The following is a 24,664-nucleotide window of genomic DNA, read 5'->3' on the forward strand; positions in this document are numbered from 1 at the left end:
CGTAAAAGGGGCGCGCATGCGCAGGCCTGCAGTGTGGTACCAAAGGGTTGGGGTGTCGGCGCCATAAGAAGCGTGCTGGGCTGCGTTTATTTCTGTTTGATTAAAGTCCTACAGCGGTATCTCCAGATGCAGATCCAAATACAGGTGTGTGTTTCACCCCCTGATGTTGCACATGGGTCAGACCTAGAATTCTCCCTTATAAGCCCCAGATGATGCTTGCTTTAGGATATGGTGCCGCTGTGAGGAACCGCGGGCATCTTGTCCTTGCTCATTACTGCAGTGTAAAGCCCAGGAAGCTATCCGGTTTGCTTGGAAGCTGGTGCTAATTTTACTACTATTCAGTGCATAGACTCCAGCAATGTCTGGGTAAAAGGCTTGTCGTACACTTACTTTAGCTCCTGAACACATCTCTCCCAGATTCTTTTGCAACCAGTCTTCAGTCCCGGTTGTTGCATCCTGGCATGTTGATCCTGTAAATAAAACAGACCCGCACACACAGCATATTCTGAAGGATGATGCATCTAGGCATCCTTCCTGTGACTAATTGCTTAGCTGCCAGCAGAAGAGTGGCTAATATTTGTCCTGTTGCGGATGCAGGGTCTGGTCTGCTCTCTGATTCACTTTGAGACGGGAAATCACTACACCAAATGGAAATCTTATTTCTCTGCGATAAAAGCTGGTGCAAGAGCGACTGCCCCCACAGCCGCACAAGGCTAAAAGAGCTGCAGCCCTGCCGGCAGACACTTACAAAGCTTGGTAGTACGGGCACGGCATGCTGAGGGGCAGCAGCAGCTCCAGCACTGTCTCCTTCACACTGGGGAGCAAAATGCGCAGCCTGTGCAGCCACGCAGATGTGTCTTCCAGGGACATGTCAGGAATTTGTGGGAAGACAATCTCAGCCGCCTTCATTAGCATCATGTCTTGAACTTTAGCACTTCCTAGGAAATCAGAGCTCTGAGGAAGGAGGAAGAAATTGAAGGTGATGAGCAGAGCTGTTGGAAAGCCCTGAATGTTGAAGCTAAGCAGGAAAAGTGGTGAAGGAAAAACTGGCAAAGTAACTGCAATTCCTCCTCTTCGCTGCTCCCCTCCCCTTCCTTCTCTCCCCGTTTAACAATAAAAGTTGGGAATATGGCCCAACAGTGGCCTTGTTAGGGAATTGACCTTGGCACTTCAGGTTTTCTTTTGTCGGCAGAGTTGGACAACAAAGCAAGCCAGGTGCTTGGATTTCCTCTCTCTTACACTCCCACAGCCACTGCTTTTGTTACAGCAGTCAGCAGAGTGGTCATGCTATGTATAAAGTAAGGCTGGGGCAGGCTCAGGCTGCTCTGCTTAACTGAAGAGCCTCAGCTCAGCAGAGCTAGGACAAGCAGGAGAAGGTCTTTCTCACTCATACACACATGATTTAATGGATGTTAACAAGCTTAGGGGCCTGGTCCAAAACTTTTTGTTCATTAATAGGTCACCACAGATCAGCAATAGCGAAGCCCTTGCTGTTTACATCCTGGCTCTAGGTTGGACTGGTGGGTGTGCTTCCCAAAGTTCCTCTGAGGAAGAACCTTTTTTACATTGGTCTGTGCACAGAAGTTAAGCCAGAGTAAGGGTTGGACTGAGATCAAATCATGCTGGAGCAGGAGGAACTCCTTTCTGACACGTCTTCCAGACTGACTTTATGTCTGGCCGTGAGGTTCCCGGAGTTCAAAGTCTGAGAGTTCACCTCTGACCTGCTGTGCTCCCAAGGACTTGATTATTGCAGGCACGTGGATTACTCACCTTCAGGACAAAAGTGTTGAAGTCCTTTAGGAAGGCACTGGAGAGGCTCTTCCTCATTCCCAATTAGCACCAGCACCATCTGGATGGCTGAGGGGCTGTAGATGGTCTTGCTATGAGCAGAGAGCTGGGTCAGTGCCTGAGCAACACAGAAAAGGAGGTAATCCACTTGAACTCTGTTCCTGTCAGCTGGTTTCATGGCTAAGGATAAAATGCCAAATATTTTATATCTAGCCCTTGGCCCATGGAAGTTGTTTTTCATCAGACACATAAGTGCAGCATAAAGGGATTAAGGCTCCCTAGCCTGCCTTACAGAGCACTCACTGCAGGGGGCATGGCAAGGCAGGAGACCGGGAGCTGAAATAAATCCCTTGCAGGGCGTTGCACATGGGTGTGAGAAGTTACTTTAAAAGGGTTTTTAAGGCTGGGGGCCTTTGGCTGATGGGTTTTAGGAAGAATGAGGGATGGGTTTCGGTCGTGCTACAGTCTGAGTTAGGCTTTCCAGGTTGAGCAGGATCTCTGACTTTCACTAGGCAGGCTCTCTCTTTTTCCCTCTCTTCTAGGGCAGTGTGTGGTGTCACCGTCTGTAGGTTACTGTGTACACACCTGTGCATGTATATCTGTGTATTTATATATAAAGAAGAGAGGGAGGTTAGACTGCTCTGCTACATCACAAGGTATCAGCCTTGTTGTAAGGGGAAGCAACTAAGAACACGTGAAGATTTTTAGCAGGCAGCTGACTCATACAGGAGACCATTTTCTTGAAGCTATGAAATACAGAAACAGAGCTTCTTTGTCCTTGAGAATAAGGAGTGCCTGTCAATTATAGCTATTTTTTGCTGCACTTGAGTGCATACTAGAGATGTCCAAGTGCTGATGGTACTCGTGGCGAGGCAAGATGGGCAGAAGCATTGCTGGACACCCACGGCACTCACCGTGGGAATACTCCCCCTTTCATGCCTGGCACTACAGAAGGTATGTGCTTCGGGAGGATCTGCTCGCCCAAAAGACATGGGAGTTGTGAGTATGTGGCACAGCAGCCGACGTAAGTAGCACTTTTCCAGAGTGCTGGATGCCAAATACTTCTAATGCCTTGAGCACCATGGTACAGCCAGAACTGATGGCTGAGGGGCCGGTGTCGTAACACCCTGCTTCTTCCTGAGCTGGGCTGGGCTCCTCGGAGCATTTGTCAGCTCTGAGCCTCCTCCTGCTGAAATGGGATCTTCCAGCAATGTCACTTACCTGAAGCCTGGTCCTGCTTCTGACTGCTGGCTGCTGATGTGTCAGGAGAGCCTCCAAGACCAGGCCCTGGTGGGCAGCTGCTGATTGGTGACTGGTAGGGTTAGGGAATTGGTGAGCAGGTAGGGTTAGGGGAGTGCTAAACACCACTTCTGCTCTCTAGGTCAACCAGTCAGTCACCAACACAAACAGAAACCTTGCCGAGCGAGGAAAATCAGACTGCAGAGTACTTCCTTTTTAGCTTTCTTAGGTTTTTAATTCAGGAGGTGTGAGTGTTAAATATAGGTGGTTTTTGAGTTCATGCGACACAAATATGATTATAAGGAAGAAAGAGAGGTAGAAAATAAGCAAAATCTCTTGTGTAAACTTCTAGCAAGGTGTTAGCATGCAGGTTCAGTTGTACTTCTAGCTATAAACTGATATTTGATACTGTTTGGCCTTTTTATCCCAACTCTCTCTCATCTCTGCTGCCTTTTTATTTATTTGTCTCCGTGGTACTTCCTTTAGCAGTGTGCAGAGAATAGCTCTGGCAGTGCAAAGTGGCCAGAGCAGGGTTTGCTCTGGAGTTGGTGCAGTGGGAACAGATCAGGACTGAGTTTTAGTCCTGAGGTGGCGAAGGAGCCCACGTGTCTGATGGTAGGCAGGTCTCTGAGACCCTCGACTTTCTTGTCTTCTCCTTGGCAATTTAGAAATAGCCTTAAGTGAAGGTTTGTTAGTGTGGGGGGTGAGGATCAAGTGACTTGCATGAGATGTCAGACACAAACCCTCAGAGTCAGGTTCTTGTGACCCCACTGGCATGTGTAGGTGTGGGCACAGTGACATCTCAAAACCAGTGATGTTTATTTTCACGTTCCCTACTTGTAACTGAATGCTTAAGCAAGCAGAAGTGAGACAAGCTGTGTATTGAGCGAAATACTGCCTTGTTTATAAAAATCTCTAGCTGACATTTACCAAGCAGGTACGCAATACCAAGTCACATAGCTGGATGTGACCTGTGTGCTTACGCATTCTTCTGAAGATCTTCTCTGCGATAAGAATCAGTCTTGTCAAATCAAAACCACACTTGCACTTGTAATATATCTGAACGGAGAACTTTTGTACAGTTGGTTTCTGAACCAATGGTCACTTCTAGCATCTGCCACCTATTGAGACAAAGCTGTGCAATTTAATTGCCTGTGTGAAGGGTCAGCTCCTCTCCTAGTCTGAACTGCCTCTGCTTGGTCCTTTTGAATCCATCGATGTGCAGAGAAAGGTGGCTATGGAGCCAAAATGAACCAAAACGTTCTGTGCTGCGAAGGCTGTGATGCCAGACATCATAGCTGCCTATTTATGCTAAAGCTGTCTTCTTACCGTCACTGACCAACAGTATAAGTGGAAAGCCTTATTTGTAGGCTACGTGCAAGACAGAGCTTTCAAAAAATGCCTTAACCCAGAACCTTTCGGGCTACTGACCTGGAGGATTGCTCCAGGCAAAGTGCTTTAAGTCTGATCCACCATTAAGGCAAGAGATGTTCTGACAAATGTTTTGAGAGGCCTCTTGACTTTCTTTTCTGCAAGAAGCAAATAGTGACGGTGGTTGTGGTCCAGGGCTGCAGGAGCGAGGGCAGGACAGTTCTGCAGTGGAAACAGTGAGCAATGGAGCAATACCTGGTTTGTTATCAATGAAATCACAGTTCTCAGATGTGGACGTTTATTTAGCACTATTTCCTTGTTTGCATTTCTAGAGAGATAAGGAGAGGAGAGGTTTAGCGGAGGCTTAGTTCAGTTACTGGGGAGTCTTCCTTTGTGTGCCAAGTCCCAGTAAGTCTGAGATCTGTACTGGGAGGATAACAGAAGAGCTAAGTGCAAGTGATGACTGTGTTATAACACCACTTTTGTGGGCTTTGATCTGTTTATACCTTAGGCCACAGGCTTTGCATCACTTCTGTCTTTATCCCTTCTATCAACTCTAGACACAGCCCTTTACAAGGGATTCACACAGCTCACCCGACTCTTACAGCAAGCTGGGCCTTTCCTTGCCCCGCCAAAGAGATTTGCTCTAGGCTGAGACTTAACCTTATCTACCTTACTTTCTGGTTCTCTGTCCAGTCTCCCTTGGAGATCTTCCTAAAAGCTGCCGTTGTGCCTGTCACCTTCTGACCTCTTTGATGGGGATTCACCTGTGGTGCGAGTATCTACCTGCTGCCCCGGCTCTGCTGCCCCAGGGTGCTGGACCGAACTGATGGGAGCCCTGGCTTTTCTGGGAGAGCGCAAAGGCCCTGTCATTCTGGGGAAGTCCAATGATTTGGGGCTGAACGGGGTGTGTGGCGTGCATGGTGGAGCTGGGATCGAGGGAGATTTACTGCCTGTTGCCACCTGGCTTACCATGGCAGGAACACCTCGGCAACCACTTGTACCATCTGGTGTTGCTGAAGAACTCGTGAGCTGCACTTGATGCTCCACATGCAGAGTCAGGCCGGGTGAGAAGAGGGTTGTCAATGTGCCGACTCGTTTCTCCATGGTACAAACTGCAGCTTAGGCCTGGCCTGCTCCTGCCCACCCTCTGCAGATTTCATTGACTTCCCTCCTGCCCTGACCCTTCAGTGTGAGCGATGAGAGATCAGGCTGCAAAGCCGGGCTCCACTCCCCACTTGCTATCACAGGGAAATTCATGCGTTTGAGAAGAGAGGGAGGTGACATGAAGGCTATTGGATTATTTCCCATTTCAGGAAACAGAGGGGGAGGAATGCAAGAGGAAAGAGCAGGCAGAAGGAGGTCTCCACAGTAATTGCAGCGAGCTGGAAGTGATTGTTTTTACAAGTGAGCTCTGAAGTCCTCCTCACATGCCTATGCAATGGCAGGCTGGATGCACCTGTAACAGCCCAGGTATTTGCAGTTGCACCATGGCGCAAGGGGAGGGCTGAGACCTCTTCCAGCTCTTTGCTTCTTGGGCGAGAGGAGATCTCTGGTTGTCTCCCACCAAGAGGGAGCTTTACCAGCGTTCCCATTGTGTGCACTGTGTTCCCATCTGTTTGCAAGAGACCTGAGAGGCCTGATGCTGCAAAATGAGAAAGGTTCATAGAGGGTGGGGAAAGCAGGGCTTAGGAAGGGAACGTGGTGCAAATGAAATTAATGACAGGGAGACAGGGAGAGCTCTGCTTCAGGGGAGGTGGTAGCTGAGGGTGTGCTAGGCTCTGTCCCCTGAAAGACTTGTCTGCCCGGGTGCGGGCTGCAAATTCTTCCTTAGTCACAGTTGCTATCTGAATTGCTGCATGTTGCTAAAAATATTTTAGGAGTGAGGCTCCTAGACCACGTCCTCTCTGGTTAGCATGAAGGTTATCATTGAATTATGGCATAAAATCTGCTTTTCTAGAGTCGTGTCACTTTGTGAGAGGTTGTGATGTTCTCCTCTCTGGCCATCCATCACAGGGATCTTATCCTGCTCTGAAAGCAGCGCTGAGCCTCCTGCGTTACTGTGGCTGTGTCCCAGGCTGGGGCAGGCTGGCATCCAGAAAGTGCAGGAAAACCTGCAACAGGCCCAACTGATCCAGTGCTACGGGGTGGTGTGGCTGGAGGTGGCATCACAGCCCAAACCCTCTAGCTGGAAGCCTATTTCAGGAGGTTGCAGCTCTTATTTATTCTTACTCAAGCAGATACAATACCACAAATCATCTCCAGCCTTATCCTGTGTAATAATCTGAATTTTTCTTTGGTATGAACACATATGCCAGATACTGGATACTTCTGCTCAGCCACCTTGTGAACAGAGTTAAGAAAAATAAGTTTGTTTACAGACGAAAGTTCCTCCTTGCCTTTGTGAACTTTAGTTTCTCTCCCCAGACGGGAGGGTGCTCTGCACACTTTTTAGGTATGCATGATTTCCTGGCTAACATAAGCAGAAAATCCTGACACTCTGCGTTGCCCCCCTCCCCTGTTTTCCTCATCCACGGCCGAGGCTCACTGTTGATTTTTCTGCTTTTCAGCTCTTCCCTGTTTTTCTGATTCACCTCCTGATACCCTGGTGAAGAGCCATGGGTCTGGCTGCAGATGGCAGAGGCATGCTGTGCCATGTGCTCTTCGTTGCTTTCTTCGTGGACTCTTTTGTGGACCTGCAGTTCTCCAGCAGCACGACCAGGGCTCCAGAGCAATGCGTGCCTATCTGATCCCCCTTCCTGGCCAGCCTGCGTGCAATGCTGTCTTTCCAAAAGGCACAAGGCACTGAAAGCTGTGGTATTTGAAGCCTGATCGAAGGTTCTTCCATCCATCTCAAGGAGACTTCATTTGGATTTTCTGGAGAAGAGTCTTCTTGCTTTGAACTGGGAATCCACAAAGCTGACTATTTATAAAATTACGTGTTTCGAGTTTACGTAGATAGAGGTAGCTTAGATGGGTGCTGAAGAGAGTTGCTTTCATGTTTGGCATCCTTTGGACTTCTGAGTCAGACAAACCACATGTATGAATCAGTATTCTTGTACTAGTTTCAAAATAGCTGATAAACATGCTAAGTGTGCTAAGAAAGCTGGGAGTGGGGAGGGAGCAGGGGTTTGGGTACGTGCCGTGAGTCAACACCAGCTTTTCTCCGTGTTGCCACAAACACCTGAGTTGTAGGTGGGCATGATGGGACAAGCCGGAGTTTGGGACACAACTGGCTTTCCAAACTTCTCTTGAAAAGCATCAATAAAGTGACCAAACAAAGATTTTTTCAAATCTGAGTACACAGAATTACTCACTTGCATCCAGAGAAATCAAGAGTTACTGTGGGCAATTTCTTAGTGGCTTGAGGATTCGGTTCTAAGGGTCAGAGAAATGAAGTCTGAACTAGATGAAAAATAAGTTAATGTCCATTCCTTGTTGGAATTTGCAGCAGGTCTCATTTTTATTGCAGATTTTGCTTGCCACATTTTCCTTGATGAAGTCCTTACAACTGACCTTTAGCTGAGAGAGAACACAAGTTCAATCGAGGAGATCCCCCTGGCTGCTGATGTGCCATTCTGGGGAGGTCATGGGGAACCCCATGTGTTGTTCAGCCAAGGGAGCAGGGCAAACCCATCATGGCATTCCTCTGCATGCAGTTACTGCACACAGATCCCTTATAACCAAATGCAAGCTCTTTAAAAAGAACGTTGTTTGCTTTTTGGAGTAGAGCAGCCTGCAGGACTGGAAAGCCCATAACGTTATGGTCTAGTAAATTTGCATGTTTGTTGAGGGAAAGGCCGTTCCTGGTGACAGGGAGACAGGGATCTCAGGGAGTACAATTCTGGAGCTGTAATTCACATTGTTGGGAATGGCAAATGGGTCCTGTGCAGGGCAAGGAAGGAATGCATCTATTCACTGCCCTTGTCCCTCTACGCAGCCTCGCTGTGGGCTCCGCGTTCCCTGTGGTGTCCTAGGGAATGGCAAGCATTAGCAAATAACACACATTTATTTGTACTGTTGAACATTTGCATCTTCAAGGACTTACAGGTGTGTCCAGCGCTCCAAATCCATCCTGTAATTTCAGATGTAGTTTTGAGAAGCCGGAGACACACCCTGGTTTGCTCAGTCAAAAGCAGCCCTCTACAACTGGAGACCTGCACATGAAGGACGCAGCAACCAGCAGCTGGAAGGTGAGTGCCACCGGTAATCAGGGCTCTGCAAACTGATACTGTCTTCTCCCAGAGAGGAATCTAGCTTAACTAACTGAATTATCTCATGTAATGAAGTGTTTTGCCAGACTTAGCAGACCCTCAATAGTTTTGTGTGCTTTGGATCCAGTTTCAGATAGGTTTTGTGAAGTGTGTTGATATGTGTAAGTTTGCTTGCAAGATAGTTATTTGAACGAGCACCTTTCAACTCTCCTATTTTTATTTTTATAATTAAGTATTGTTCGTATTTGATCTTTCTTGGCTGAAATAAGGTGATTCCTTGTGTGCATGGGCACTCTAAAGACCTCTGCAGAAATGCTGCCCTTGCTCCCGCGGCTTGGCTTCCTCCTTTTGGTTGGTGAGTATTACTGTGAAGGTGACGGGTGTCCTGGGAGGATTTTCCTTACAAACAGCTGAAGCTGAGATAGCCCTCGAAAGGGAAGATTGTGCTGAAATACCGTTGAACATTACTTTGGTGGTTGCTTGAAATCCCCAGCCTTTAGTCCTGCTTATTATTGTGTCTGTGAACCAAAATATATTAGTTTCTGTAGCAAACAGAATGGAAGTACAAAACTGGAATTCATTTTCCTGCCGTCATTGCAGAGCTGTCTGCTCACTGCTCCCTCTCTTGGGATATGTAGGTGTCTCTGGGAAACCCTGATGAAAATCTGATTTTCCAATTTTATATTGACATCTTATACAGGGAAAGAAGTCTGTCCGGTAGAAGTACACAGGTTGCTTGTAAAAGTTAATGGCTCTTAATGCAATTGTTTTTAAGACTGGCAGATCAGTAATGCCTGTGGGTGACGGAGCTGGTCCCGTCCCTTACGGCTGCCGTGCCTCGGCACTAACAAGGCACGGGAGTGACAGCAGTGTTCTGGAACAGCTTTGTTTCCAGAGCTGTGAACACATATCTTTGATGATTCATGACACAAGAGGAGTCTGTAGCCCTTACATAGAATTAGGATTGTTGTGGTAGTGAGCTGGGGGCCTCCCTGATCTTGCAGAACGAGAAGCCAATCTTCCTCTTCCTCCTTTCCCACACGGATCTCTGAGCACTGCTCTTTCAGGTCAATGGGATGATTTCTGTGCTTAAAGATAAACATATGTGTAAGACCTTTCCAAGGCTGGGGCCAGAGGGCTTGGCTATATTTTTCCAAGGTCCAATCCTGAGGTGAGGAGGAAATAATTATTATGGGTGGAAACAGTCCCAGCTCTGTCTGCAAGCAGGGAAGCATGGCCTCTGGCACTGAGCTCTTGGTTACTTTGGTAACTCCTCTGGGACTTTATCTAGGAGTAAATCTAATGTATGTTAGGGTTGGAGGAACGCACCTGGCCACCTATGGGTATGGTTCCTTTGCCTGTTACTTAGTGGCAGTTCTCTATTAATTAAACAATTAAGAAGGTGTAGCAAGTAGTAATCAAAAAAGCTGTTACACTAATTAGGGACTCCTTTAATCCATCCCTACAAGCTGTTTTACAATCCCTTTCTTAATGTGGGTTATTGCCTGGAGAACACATTCACACCCAGTAAGCCACTGCCTTCCATCTCCTCCCCCTTCCCCATCGCAGGTCAGTGATAAGGGTCTCCCATCCCATTGATTTGTGCCCACATATTGCCATGGGTTTGACTGGGACTGTCCTGGTGTTGCACAGCCTAGGCTTTTAGCCAGAGGGTGTGGAGGAACCACAGGTCACAACACCACGCAGTACATCAGCATTTGGGGATCTTCTCCCTCTTCCCCAGAAGGGAGAACACTCCTGTGTGAGAAGTACATGGACAAAAACAACTTGGCAGTGACTCGGCACCACCCAAATCGTGCCTGTCAGCCCTCCAGTGTAACCTCAGGAGCTTAAATCATTGTCTTTTCCCTCTCCCTGCCTCTGGTTTCATGTAGCATTTGTTGCAGTCATTTGTTCTGTCCTGTCACAAACCAATGGAAGTCCCTGTCTTAACCTTTTTTTTTCTTTTTTTTTTTTTCTGTACACAAGAGATGCTGAGCTTGGCAGGCTTCTAATCTGAAGTAAATAATAGTAATGCCAAGGAGAATTGAGTTTGTGCATGCTGTTTTGATTCCTAAGCTCACATTTCACCATATTTTGAATTTCACGGTATTGGGAGGGGAGATGTCAGTTTACTTTGGGAACAATGTGTAGAGTAGGGAAGTTGTTGGGAAACAAAGAGTAGTGTAGTGGAGCGCTTGCACAGACCTGCCGAGAGCCAGCAGTGACAGGTTGGTTTCTTTTAGTAAATCCCTGCCGAGCTCTTAGGCAGGGCTGGAGCGAGGGCTGGCACACACGGGCACTGCCTGCGCCCTGTGCAATCCTGCAGCGCTGGAGGGTTTTAATCCAGTGAAGGACTTTGCAGGAGAGGTGTGAAAAACAACAAAGGCTTGGCCACAGCTGACAGAAATGATTCTGTGAAATGCTGTGCCCAGAACGAAGAACAGAATAATGCAGTGAGATGAGGGAGGTTCAGGACCTATTAAGCCAGCTGGGGGTTGGACTGAGAATGAACCTCTGTCCTGCATTTGCTGCTAAATCACATCACATTGTCTTCCAGGTTGGCTGGCAGCTGATACAGCTTCTGCTGAGACATCCCTGGTAAGGCAAACTCTGTGTTTGAAGTGTCACCCATGTCTTTACTTGCAAAGCACGTGTGGGTTGGTGGTCCGCGTGGTTTCTCCTGACGGCAGGGCATTGATGGGCACCAGCTGCTACAAACCAAATCCGGAGTGTTGTGAGGGAGGTGGGTGCTAACTGCCCTTCCCCTGAGTGGTGTCTCCCAAGTGCTGAGCACAGTGGGGATGGCTTCTCCAGGCCTCTGCAGGGCTGCGGCGCACGCACATCACCAGACGCTGCAGGGAAGGTGGCGCCCGCTGACCGCACTCAGATCTTGGGAGCAGTCCATCCCGTGGGCCTGATGCCCGAGTGATGGGAGGACTTGCATAACCCTGAACGTTCTGGCTGTTTAAAGTACAAAACCAGCAGTGATATCAACTTTGCAGATGGCACCTACCTAACATGTCAGGATAGGAGCTTTGGATGTAGGTATTTGTGTGTTTTCAAGCCAGATCCAAGTACAAATGGTTGTAGCGTCCGTGCTTCTCTGTATGAAATGATCACGGATAACACTGCATTAACGTCACTCTGCAGTTACACCGGTATCTCTTTTCTCTCTTTCTCCCTGCTCAGTGCTCCAGCTTCCCTGTCAATGGTGAGTCTCTTACCAAGTAATTTCCCTACGGAAGATTCAAACATGGCTCTGTATAGGTTTTCCTATCACAGTGCCTTTATCTTTGTCTCTCTCTCTCTCTTTTTGGGAAATCAGAAACTGCCGTGTGTGCTTCAGTGAAAAGGTATGTGAACCGTCAGCAAATTACCTTGGCACCATTTCCCTGGGGAGTGTTACTGGTTTGTTGGGGATGTCACTTCGGGTGGCAGGTAGCCTCTGAAACCTGGTGTAGCACCTTCCTCCCTGCAGAGTCCCAGAGATGCCTTTGGGCAGGGAGAGCCCTTGTTTTGCTGGATTGAACTACACAGGGAAAATGGTTTCCTGGGGCTCAGTGTCTGTGCAGGGCAAAGAAAGGCAGGGCAAGTCCCTGATGTGCCAGACAGCCTGTCACAGGTGGGATTTACTGCTCCAAGAACCTTGGCAGCAGTGCTGAGCTTGGCTTAGCTGGTGATGGGGGCCTAGGACTCAGACAGGTCAGTTTCAAACCTTCATTTGATTTGATTTCTACCTAAGGGTAAACAGTTTACAAGTACCTTCTCCCTGATCCCAAATGGTGCCAGCAAATAATTATCATCGGGGTTGTTCGTTTGCTCTTCTGCATTCATTTTTTGGGCTATGCGTCATTAAGGCTGCCTGGCATTAACGGGTGGGCCGGACCCTTTCCTGGAGGGTAGCAAATAGCTGTCCTGCTGCTATTTGAATGAACAAATATTCAGTGAGAAATGAGAATCATTGAGAAAGGATTGTCACGCAGTGCCGTTCAGCAGCGAATGACCAACTGCGCATCCTGCAGCTGGGCAGTTCTGCATGACACAGCTGTGCTCGCTGTAAACAGGAGCATCATCGGAGCTAAAATGAATCAGGGGAAATATGCACTGGAAAAGATCAAAAAGAGGAAAAATCAGAGTCACTGCCTATCAGACCGGTAACCTCTCCTCCTTGTCTCCCACCTGCAGTCTCCCAGACAGATTTGTTTGCTACCTGAGCCCCTCCGCAGTGAACAACCTGAGCAGAGACGATGCTTTAAGCTTGGCCCACAGGATCACTAAGAACTGCCAGTTGAAAGCAACACACAGAGGAATAAATAGAGAGAGAGCTCCCTCCTTCCTGACAACAGAGGAACTGCAGGTAACCTGCTGTCCAGCCTCAACTCAGTTCTTCATTCACCTAGACAGTATTTTTGAGAATTGAGGATTCAACTCTTGTGCCTCCTCCCATATACACTCCTAGAGCTCACCTTGGGATTTTGCTTATTTATTTATTTATTTTCTTATTTATTTATTTTTTATTGTGGTGTCTGGCTGGTGTTTTACGATCTGCAAATCTCAGTGGTAGAGGCAGTCCATCAACAGGCATCATCACACAAATTTGAGGCAGAAAATCCGGTGATTTAAGACATCCAAAGGCTGCAGGATCCAATAAGCTTATCTCATGATTCTTCTGACTTTCTTTTCTGTATGTGTGGGACCTCTGCAGGTTGCATCTTCCTTGGTGAGCAAGTTTGAGCATTTCACTCCTGCAATCCTGCGTGAATTGGGCCAGGTTGCTGTTGGGCTGTCCGTATCTGACATTGAAAATAAAATAAGTGATGAAGACCTTGAGGAATCTCTTCCTGCCCTGGGTGAAGTTCGTGGCTGGAATGCTGACCAGTCCAGTGCTATTATCAATAAACTGCTCCGCTCTGGCTATCAGGTACAAAGGTTGAGGTCCAGAAATGCACCTTACACCCGGTATAGCTAGTTGCACAAATGATGTTTGGCCCTTTGTGTACTCATGCCTGCATGTATTACCTTTCAGATTTCAGATGGACAGAGCCTGGCAAAGCTAGGGAGCTTGGTGGCTGGCCTCAGCAGCAGCACGCTTCGAAGTCTCCCTCCAGAAGTGATCTTGGAAGCCATTAAGTTGCCTGAGTTTGTCCAGCAGCTGGTGACCCTGCCCCCTGCTCTGAAAAGGACATTTGTGGAAATGGTGAAATTGTTTTTCTCTGTGGACGTCACAAATTAGCAAAGCTCCCATGGCTCACAGCCAAGGACACTGGTTACCTGGGGCCAGGCATTGGCACATACCTGCACACACACAGCATTCCCTCGGGGGTGTTTGTCATTGCTAACCGGAGTGTGCAGCAGGACAGGCATCCCACGTCCCTATCCCTGGACCTGTGTAGATGTCCTTGGCTGCCAGCCAGTGTGACCTGCCAAGCCTCTTAGGGCCTGGGTCAGAAGAGACAGCTTTTCTACAGGGTACACCTAGAAACTACTCCCCACGGACTTCATAAGATGCTGTCAGGGAAAGGTTATTGCCATGGCTTGGGGTGAGACCGTGTGAGAAGTGAAGGCTGCTCTCAGGAAGCCCCGTTTAGGACAGACTCTAGCAATGCGCTATGCCATTTCCCTGTGTGACTGTACAGGTCTTGGACTTCTTTTCCCACTTTTCTCAGCCATGACTTTAACCTTCAAGTTGCATGTGCAGCATTTGAGTTTGTTGTTATTCGTCCTCCCTCCTGTAGGAAAGCCACTGACCTGTGTTTGGTATAGCCTGTAGCATGTGCTGGGGCAACGGGGCTGTCAGGGTTGTGTGGGATGCCTTAGGGAAGTAACATCTCCTTCACCACAGAAGGCTCTGCAACGTGCCTTCAAGAGCTGAGTTATTGTTTGGGTTGTCAGAGAGGGAAGAAGTGTCCCTCCTTTCTGACCTACTAAAGGTTTTTAGGGCATAAAGGCAGGAGCCGGGGAAGTGATAGAGACAGAATCATTCCCTTTCATCAGGGCCTCAACTGTTAGCTCCATGCAGCTCTCCTAGTCTGATGCATGTGGCAAACAGGAAATATTTCATATTAGGTCTTTGACAAATGCCCAGGTGATCAACAGAGGAATTTCCATGGCCTCTTTCTGAATTTTCATTTCTTCTACAGACATTGTTTATTTTAGCCACAGTGTTGGAATGATTTTATGTATATATGTGAATATATGTATGTATTGTTTGTTTGTTTTAAGGTTTCTTCCAGTGTAAGCCACCCTGCTGAGTTGGTTAAACGTATCCCTGATGCTCTGGCTAGTTACATCCCAAAATCATTGCTTGTGTTTGAGGATGAGAAGCCCAGTATTGAAGATCTCAACAGAAAAATGTGGACCCGAGAACAGGTAACATGCTAGAAGCTGGTGTCCTTCTCACCCCTCAGTGTCAGCCTTGGACATTGCAGAGCTATGAGACCACTCTGCAAATCTGTATGAAAATACAGGTGAATGTTGCAGAAGAGCATGGTAAACCACTATCAATCTGGCTTTGCTCCACAGGCTGCCATGTTTTTCAGTGACGTGATAAAGAGAGAGCCTGACTTCAACAGGTAGTGTTTTCTTACTCTCCTTCTGTTCTCCTTGTTTGCTTTGCTTGTGTTATCCATATTTCCTTTGTCACAAATGGCTGTCCCATCATTTTCAATCTATAGAAAGTGATGGGAAAATACCATGCAAACACAAACACAGGCATGTAGCAGCAAGGCCTACCAGGGTTTTAGCTGCAAAATGTGCCTGTAAGCCAGACTTGCTTTCTAAAACTATGCTGCTGGCTCAGACTGCACTTGGGAACCTTGCTTCTTGACTGCCTCTGTGAAAGGCATTTCTAGTCAGATAGTGTGTCAGTCATATGCTCTTCCAGGGATTAAATAGTGTCTGTTGTCAGCTCTTGTATCTGAGAAGAAAAACGATGAAAACCTTGACACACATCTGGAAAAGCAGTTGAACTGACACCCATGTCATGCTGATTTCACAAGAGCAGTTTTTTCCATCTAGGACTTCTCCCTGAGCTCTCCCAGGTCATGCAGACTGTATTCTGTGATGAGAATCTGCACAGCTCCATTTCTGTTCTGATGTGAGGCACGTACTGAAAGCACATAGAGGAGACTGATCTTGTACATCAGGGTACAGCAGTACTGCTTGCTGCAGAGAGTCTCCAGACTATGTTTGTTCAAGCACTGATGGCTTTTTGATCTCCTACAAAATTCAAGGCTAGCAATTTTGAGTGGATGGAATTTGGAGAGCGTTAAGATTTAAGGATGGGAGAGATTTATGCTTGTCATATTTGTCATGGTGTATATATAGGAGCTCATCATTGACTTTTCTCCTGAAGTTCTCGCACCTCTGATTTGCTTTCTGTAAATGTTCAGGCTTTCTCAGTCAGTTCTCCAAGGCTACACATGCGCAGTTGCCAATGAAATAGGAACAGAAAGAGTTCAGCAGCTGGCCAAAGCCATGAAGAAGAAGAATGTCCAGCTAGGAGAAGACCAGGTCAGTTCCTGTGTTCCAAAATGCTGCATTTGATATTGCAATTGAGATATAAATTAGGATTGTTCAGCAAGAACAAGAATACTTTCAGCTTAAGGGACTAGAACAAATGTAACTGGTCTTGGGTCTCGATCACACTGTTTTGAATTTCTTCAGGGGGAGGTGAAGTCAAAACCCAGTTGGCTAGGTGTCTCAGGAACCAAAATCTCCGATTTCTGTCTTTTTCTTTCTTTCTATAGAGTCGGGTAAAGTCTTCATGTTTATTTTTTTTCCTGTGTTTTCATGCTGTTTTCTTTCTCTGATATAAACTCCGGTATCCTTTCAGCTGAGTTGCTTAGTGAAGATGGTGACGCTCCATGGGATTCCCAAGGATTTAGATAGCTATCCTAAGGACCTGTTGCTATTTTTAAGGTAAATGTGCTATGGTTTTCATGTTGTTGTATTAGGCATTGGTGGGAAAAAAAAGGCATGACTTTATAAGCTAGCTGGTAGTGACCAATTCATGTTTGACATAAATTTCCAATTTGTTCAGGCATCCTTACAGGAAAAAAATAAATAAATCATATTGTGGAAAGCTTTCAAAACAGTTTTAAGGTCCTTTCAGATTTAATCATCCTTTGTACTGGTAAAACAGAATGAAGGTCTTTTTAGATATTTGTCTTAATGTGAAACCACCATGGCTTTTTAGTACTTTTTAGCCTCTCTGAGGGGGCTTTTCCCTTACAGCATCAGATGAAATAGACAAGAGTGGATTTCTTTGTTCCAGTAGCTGTCCTGTGTGGTTCTGTATCCAAATCTTGCACAATTTTGGCTGAGTCTCACAATAGAGTCCTTAAGGTGAAAAAGAGTTTTTGAAAAATGTGGACTTCAATCTTTGAGAAGAAAACTACATGGAGTTTAGACTGTGGGTGTGGAAGACATTGTATTGAACAGAGCTGTCCAACTGTTTGATCTCACCCAGCAAAATTCACAGAGTGTTTGTCTTTCTAGCCCTTCAGACTACGCAGGAACAGGAAGCTGTAAGCAGTACTTTGCTAGTGTTGGGAAAGCCAATCTTGATCTTCTGCAAAGAGAGTCGTCTGAGCGAAAACAGCTGCTGTTGGAAGCTCTAGCATGTCTGGTATGTGGTCAGGGGACAACTCTGCTCAAAGCTGTGGAGAGTTTGGGGTTGTCAGCTGTCAACAAGACCAAGAATGCTCTTCTACAGTGGTATCCAGTTCTATTTAATGCCTCTGTCTTGTATTACTTTAGAAAATTTCTGGAACACAAGTGAACGAGGAAAATGCAGAGATTCTGGGTCATCTGGTCTGTGACCTGGGTGAAGAATACATTAGAGGTTCTGGTGGGAGTTTGCTGGAGCAGTTAAGCCAGTGTGAATCTTTCCTGCCTGATCAAGAAGAGGCTATTAAGAGTGTGATCAGCAGTGGTAACACTACATTTGGGTATGCATTTGTCTTCTTGGCATCAGCAAAACACTTCCCGAAAACACCTTTGTCCTATTGATACTTAAGTGAACTCCAGCTGACCAGCTTGATTGTAAATGTGAATAATTTGTTTTAAATTTCACATTGGGCCTTTTACTTTGTTTTATTTGAACTTCTTTCAGTTGAAAATTTAGCCTGGAATTCAACTGAAAAATATATAGTCATTTCTGTGTCTCACCTGCTGTAGTTATAAAACCATTTTTTTGTGGTCTCTTTTTCACTAACCAAACTTCTCTGAGATGGTCCTGATGAACACAGGTGGGCTGTAGCTGCTTGTCAGCTGACGGTTTTCAGAAAACATTCTGTTTCCACCTCCTAAACTGCCAGATGCTTAATAAGTCCCTTGCTGTCTCTAAGAGACATCATCCAAAGAGGCAAAATATTTTCCTTCTTGTGTCAAATGATCTAAGGTCTTGGCACTGAATGGGCAGTAGTGAGCAGTAGATATTCTTTGGTTTTCATGCTTAAGAAAATAATGTGTTTGTTAAATGCCATTTTCTTATACAGCTGCCCCTATTCATGTTACTAACAGTTGCTTCTGCTCCACTGGAATTAAGGTTGGTGTAACAGGAAGTGACTGAGAAGTTTCAAGATATAAATCTTCTACTTTCTTAACTTAAAATGTTATAAAGGCGTAATGCTGGCAGCTTTTAAGTTTCCTTTTTTTTTTTTTTTTAATTTTATCCTTGAAAGCTAATCCATGCTAATTTTTGTATGCAGGCCTCCTTCAGTGTGGTCAGCTTCTACCTTGAATGAGCTCGGTGGGTTGATTCCTGTATTTGATCACAGCATCTTGCAGAAGATCCCCAAGGTGGGTTACTCACAGGGGTGTGAGAAGTTTGGAAAACACTCCTAGGTTCTGCAGTATAGTAGAAGTATGACAGGGGTTGTTGACAGCAGTTGTTCATGCTTTCACTAGTATGTCTTCATCTAAAAACATGGTGACAAAGGGGCCAGGTGGTCTATGAAAAGTGAGGATTAATCAAGTCAGATGGCCTGCAACTGCCAACCTAGATCACTGTAATCTTCTTCCTATAACTGTCAGAAGAGGACCAGAGGTAGAAAGCAGTATTAACTATATACAGAGCTTTGTGAGGAGTTAAAATCATTTACAGGGCATGGAATACGGCAGAGTTTAAGCATTTAGAAATTAGACTTTGGCAAACCAAGGAAACGTCTCTAAACTGCTAGCAGAAGTCTAGCTGCCCATAGTATTTCAACAATAAGGCTTCTCACCTGTGTGAATAATCACTTATTATGCTGATGATATACCCAAAATTGGAAAAATCTTCCTGATTAAACTTTTTCTTTGCAGAATGCTTTAACTCTTTGGCTGAAAAACTTTGCACACGATTCGCCTTTGTCAAGGGAACAGCTGGCCACTATTGTTGAAGAAATCCTGCCTTCTAGGCACAAGCGTGCTAGTGGTATGGGAGCCTTCTCTGATCCATAACAGCAGTGTTCCCCCTGGTATCGGGGTTGACCCCAGTGCCTGTGGGACTCCCTGAATTTGTCTGAGTTGAGCTATGAAGCACTTGGTGGTAGGTTGCCCAGGGGGAGGGTGGAACAACGTATACCCGTCTATCTCCATAAAGGGAGCACTCAAAGCTTGAAGCAAAAGGATTTAACAAGGGGCAGTGGCGTTAGTATATTTAATACTTTCTTCAACAGGTTGCCCAGATGACAAGAAGATAACAGAGGCAGTTCTTAACGATGACCTGATGCCTATTATGTATACACCTGAAGAGTTACGTGCTTGCCTGAAGAATGTCTCTCTGGAGAATCACCTCTCTCAGATCCTGACCTATGCCTTCAGTAAAGAGCAATTGGCTGTGCTGAAGGAGAATCTGGATCAGGTAATGCCAGGCTGAAGAATGCCAAATTATTCACTGATGAGATTGCTTAGGAACTTGTTCAGTTGAGTTTCAGTGTCTCCAAGGACTGAGACTCCACCATCTCTCTGCACTCCTCTTCCAATGTTTGACCACCTTTACTGTGAAAATAGATTTTTCTTAATACCTGTTCAGAATTCTCATTGCTTGTTGACCCTTATCATTTCACCATGCACCTCTGAGAGGACTGTGGTACCATTCACCCTATAATCTCCCAGTAAGTAGTTGAAGATGGTAATTAAATCCTCTCCTAGCTTCCTCTTGTTCAGATTGAAATAACCAGCTTCCTCAGCCCCACCACTCCACATCCTATGTTGTGCCTCCAGTCCCTCAGCCAGCATGGACCTCTGCTAGACTTCCTAGTGTTTGCTAGACTTCGTCAAAGTCTTTATTATATCAAGGAGTCCAAAACTGGATGTAGTATCTAGATGGGGTCTCACAAGAGCCAAATGGAGGGGAATAATCACTTCTGATCTGCTGACTGTGCTGCTTGTCCAGTGTTTGGTTAGCCTTCACCGCTTCAAGGTACACCTCCACTCAGGTCTCTGTTGAGTCAGTTTGCATTGCTGCAGGTTTTGTTCCCTCCCTGGGGCCTGCTTGCCTGAGCTATCATACAGAAAAATGCATGACAGATGTGCTCAAGTAATCTCACTGGCTTTGATTCTTCTTCCTTGCAGGTCTTCTAGGCTTTTCCACAGTAATCTTGCAAAGAGCATAGACATGATAAAGAGCATTCGTAGCAATAACAACAGTCTTTCCACAGACATACCCTGATGGGTATCCTGACAGTCTACTCTCCAAACTGGGCCTCTTCATTAATTCTGCCACCGTGGAGGAAATTAAAAGATGGAGGATAACTTCACCTAACACTCTGGCTTTCTTGCTAGAACGTCTGTCCAAAGAAAAACAGGTGGGGATTTGGATTTGCTTTTCTGCCTAGGTTTGCTTCCTTGTTTGGGAACTGCTGGTTTAGAACCAGCTTAGTGGTTTCAAAGATCGTTGGTCCATCTTTGAAGTCCAAACAAGTAGATTTAAAATGTTTTGGTTTTATTTTTGTAATTATTGCATTTGTTTTTCTTTTGAAGATGAAACCATAGATTCTGGCTAAAGTTAACTTCTGAAAAAAAATAATTGTGTTTCTAGGCTACTGCACTGATTGAACGTTATGTTGCCTTGGGAAATCCCTTGGACGCCACTGCACTGAAAGCAATTGATAGAAAACACTTGTGCCTTCTAAATGCAACCTTGCTGAATATGATAGACTCCAACAGCTTGAAGTGAGTCAAATATTGTGATGCTCTTGGCTGCTTGCAAAAACGCTTTTGCATCAGCAAGTTCAGTTTAGTTTCTCTGCACTCAGTGAAAGGAAATCTAGGAAGCAACTCAGTACGTGCTTTGTGTCCTGGTTTAAAAGCCTGCTGTTCTCCATTCTGCCAGGAAGGGCTCCAATTTGCAATCAATTTTTTTTTTATTGTACATCAGGTGACAACAAAAAACATGGTTTGCATGCATGCTTTTATTTAAAGGCAAAACAGAGTTGATGACACTTACTTTCCTTTGAAAGACTGCTAAATGAAATTAATTAAATAACTACATCTTTTCAAACACACAAACTTATCAGTACACCATCAGAGCCATCATTACTTAGAAAACATATCATATTGAGCAGTAGCCCGACTCATTATTTTTTTTTAATTTAGCTTCTCTCCATACCTCTTCTATCTACTGGGAAATACCCAGGGTTATATGGAAGAGGAGGTAATCTGTGTAGAGAGGAGGTCCTGTGTAGAGAAGCCCAGAGAGATACTCAGAATAGTTCAAAATTTATTCACATTGAAAATAATAAAAACTCTTCCTAAATATTCATTTTTCTACAGACTGGTTTCTCTGAATCTTTCATCCTGTTCACAGCTTACGAAAGACATCTTATATGCTAAAGCAAAACGTGCTTTCTCAGACCAGCACAATTTACCGTCTTACTATACGCACATTGAACCATATCTAGGTATGTAAAAGAACAATCTTTTACAGGGAAAGAGGGAGGTCGTAGCCAGAAGCTGAGTGGGGATCAAATACCATCTTAAGATTTGGGAATTTTCAAAGCCAAACTGTTAAAAGTTCTGGAGGGTCCACATCCTTTTCCAACTTGTAGGTGGCATTAAATATTCTTGAAGGAATCTGTACCTGATTTAAAATTCCCCAAATCAATTGCCCAACTGCCACAGGGAAAATCAGACTCGGGGCTTCTGGGATGGGTAAGGTCTGGTAGGTCCCCTGGAAATCCAGCTGCTCATGCTTAATGCTTATCTCACAGCCATTCCCCATGTCACAAAACTTAGATTTTTCCTGTTAACCCAATAATTTATTCACAGCCTGAGTGAACTCTTCTTCCCCCCTCCATCTAGCATCTGGCTTTGATGCAGATTGATTTAATGGCCAACATCATAAAACCCTGCAACAAAATGAACTAGCATCCATATTTTTTTTGCAGTTGGAATTTACTCTTTTAGCAGCCCCAGCCTAATAAATTTAGAAGACGTCACTGTAGCTCCAGTCTATACAGATACACATCACTGCTAATTTGAGGGCTGATCTCCATGCTTGGAATAAAACATTCTCTTTTTGGTCACAGGTGGTGCTCCTGGTGTGGATCTCAGAGCCCTAAGCAAGGACAACGTGAACATGACAGTTGATACTCTGGCAAAGTTAAGAAGAGATTCTTTGATGGTGAGCTGAATGTTGACATTGTTTGACTCCTTGCATATATGTCATGCCAAGGGGTTGTTTCTGGTTGCATTGTCCATTGGTGTAAATCTGGAGTCATTCCATCACATTCAGAGCGATGGTTGACTAGTGGAAAGTGGAGAACCAACCTGGAACTTCTGAAGAAGTTTAATTTGGAGTCATACATGGATGCTTACCCAATTTCACTGGGGAATTTCTTTAGTCCAAGCTCTCAGAGCAGTAGTAGGAGCCTTCCACTAGGCTACAGTACACAGCTATGTGACAAATTTTCTAACAAGAGTGCTAGCAGTACTATCATCAATTTTGGAAGAAAGCCTACTGACCTGGGCAAGGACTGGGCCCTCACTTGGGTCAAGGAGATGTGTCATGAGAGGACAACAGAAAGAGGCTTTGAAGAATCACTGTGTTTATTCCCCTAACCTAAGGCAAGATTATTCCAACTGAAACTACTCACTAGAATTTGTCTTTCTTGTTCTTAACACTTGGGCTAACATAATCTTCACCAGTTCCTTGATCAGAGGTATTGTTGCCATTCCTGCCTTTACAGCTGTAAGTCTTGCTGTTTGATTTCTCCTAGAGCCTGACGCCTGCTGAAGTTAAGGGCTTGCTGGGGGTAAATCTTCGTGATCTGGTGAAATGGCAGAACGAGGCTCCCATCCAGGAGTGGGTCCGAACACGGAAACAAGCAGAACTGGATAAACTGGGCATTGGGCTCACTGGGGGAACACAAGAAGGCTACATGATCGTCGTCACACCTCAATTTCAGCGTACGTAGTATGTTAGGGCCTCTGATCATTGTGCTTTAAATATTTATTTTGGGGCCACAGTAAGGATAAACATCGCCTTTTGGAAATGAGGTGCCTTTGGTCGTCTGTAAGAGAAATGAGTGCACCAGGCTGATGTGGGCCCTGAATCAGGACCTTGCTTGAGGTGGTTGCCTTGGGCAGCACCGCCAAGCAGTTCTAGTCCTGCTCTCAGCTGTGCTTGTGCCAAGGCCTTGGAAAGTCCTGCTAGCTACTCGTGTGTCCAGGAGAGCAGAGACTGTTGGTCTGGGCTACTGCAGACCCCTTCCAGTGGCACGTGTCACTGCCCTGCCACCCAGCCCCTCTAAAACGTTGGGTAGTGCTCACCTGCTCCCTTCGCCTCCCAGCATGGGGGGGAAGCAAATTCAGTTCTGCCAAGGATGATGGCTGCTTACCAGTTAGAAAGCCCTAGTCAGAAAGCCAAAGATCTTCCCCAGATGTAGCACAAAGGGATCTTCTCCCCATGGGGAATGATTCAATTGTTGGTTTCTTTGCACTGATGCCTCTCTCTTTTTCCTCTAGCGCCATCCTCATCCGCTCTGGGCACTGTGGCTATGGCAGCCCACCTCTTGCCTGCTCTGCTTCTCAGTTTTCTGATGACAATGGCCTTGTCTTGAAAATCTTCCCTCAGCAGGCAGCAAGATGAGGGGGACCAGCCTGTGACCTGCTCTGAGGCAGGCCGGGGGGGATAAAGGGGGACTCAGTGCTAGCAGGCAACTGCTACGTAGCCTGGTGCTCATTGCTAGGTGCTTTTCTCTTTCAAATCAATAATAATAATAAAAAAAGTGTTCTATATGAAGGGAAGATTTCAGACTCTTCAGAGCAGGATCTTGTTTTCCCTTTGTACAGACCAAGCCCAAGTAATACCCAGCCATATCGCTGCAACAAAACCAATATCAATATTTTACTGTGTAACCCTGGTGGGTGTAAGGGTGAGCGAATCAGCTGTTCTGCATGTTAACAATTACATTTCTCAAAGAGCTTGATCTCTCGACACTGCCAGGACCTCTGAGTGGGAGTAAAGTTTCCCGGCTGGTTGTAAAGAAATGGTGGAACTAAGTAAAAAATGCCAGAAGCAAAATATGAGTTGCTGTTGTCTTCTCTTCGTTCGCACTGCCTGCACCTTACTGTCTGCAGGTATAGGATCAAATTAAGTGTCCAGGAGCCCCAGACAGGTCTGTTAGTTTCCTTTGGTGCTGATGGCTCAAATCTAAGGGCTGAGTCTGTTCTCAGCTTCCTCACGGGAAGGGCGTAAGAACTTTGTATAAGGCTTTCAGCATAATTTTTCCACTCATTGGGGATTTCTGTCTGAAAAAGCCCCAGTGCAAACTGTACTTTGTCAGAATCTAGCCCTTGAAATCCCTTTTTCTTTCCTGCAAAGGCATTATAAATTTTTATTGTCTGTGGTTTACAGAAAAAGAATGTGAGTGACTGGTCTGTCCATCATTGCAGATTTCGGGGTGGCGAGAGACATTTCCCCACTGCCTGCATCCAGTGGTGCTGGGGCACTACCTAGGCTGGGAGGGAAGGGGATGGGATTCCAGGTAAGGCAGCCCACATTTTTAACAGCATTTCCCCAAATCCTGATCCCTTAATAGAAATCTTGATTTGTTTCC

General features: G+C 45.8%; 1 protein-coding gene across 1 annotated transcript; it reads left to right on the top strand.

Annotated features, from left to right (window-relative positions):
* The first annotated feature begins 25 nt into the window (after positions 1-25).
* Positions 26-24,426, top strand: MSLN (mesothelin). The gene is made up of 25 exons (XM_048060951.2): positions 26-144; positions 6,969-7,438; positions 8,486-8,591; positions 8,882-8,967; positions 11,173-11,213; positions 11,805-11,826; positions 11,941-11,968; positions 12,801-12,972; positions 13,321-13,536; positions 13,642-13,812; positions 14,838-14,984; positions 15,138-15,187; positions 16,007-16,127; positions 16,450-16,535; positions 17,115-17,244; positions 17,376-17,566; positions 18,329-18,419; positions 18,924-19,035; positions 19,280-19,464; positions 20,264-20,410; positions 20,644-20,777; positions 21,378-21,505; positions 22,133-22,227; positions 22,823-23,012; positions 23,571-24,426. The coding sequence occupies exons 4-25, from the start codon at positions 8,898-8,900 to the stop codon at positions 23,663-23,665; spliced, it is 2,622 nt and encodes an 873-aa protein (XP_047916908.2). The 5' UTR covers positions 26-144; positions 6,969-7,438; positions 8,486-8,591; positions 8,882-8,897; the 3' UTR covers positions 23,666-24,426.
* Positions 24,427-24,664: the final 238 nt, after the last annotated feature.

The sequence above is a fragment of the Anser cygnoides genome, chromosome 15 (genome assembly GCF_040182565.1).
Source record: "Anser cygnoides isolate HZ-2024a breed goose chromosome 15, Taihu_goose_T2T_genome, whole genome shotgun sequence".
Lineage (NCBI taxonomy): Eukaryota > Metazoa > Chordata > Aves > Anseriformes > Anatidae > Anser > Anser cygnoides.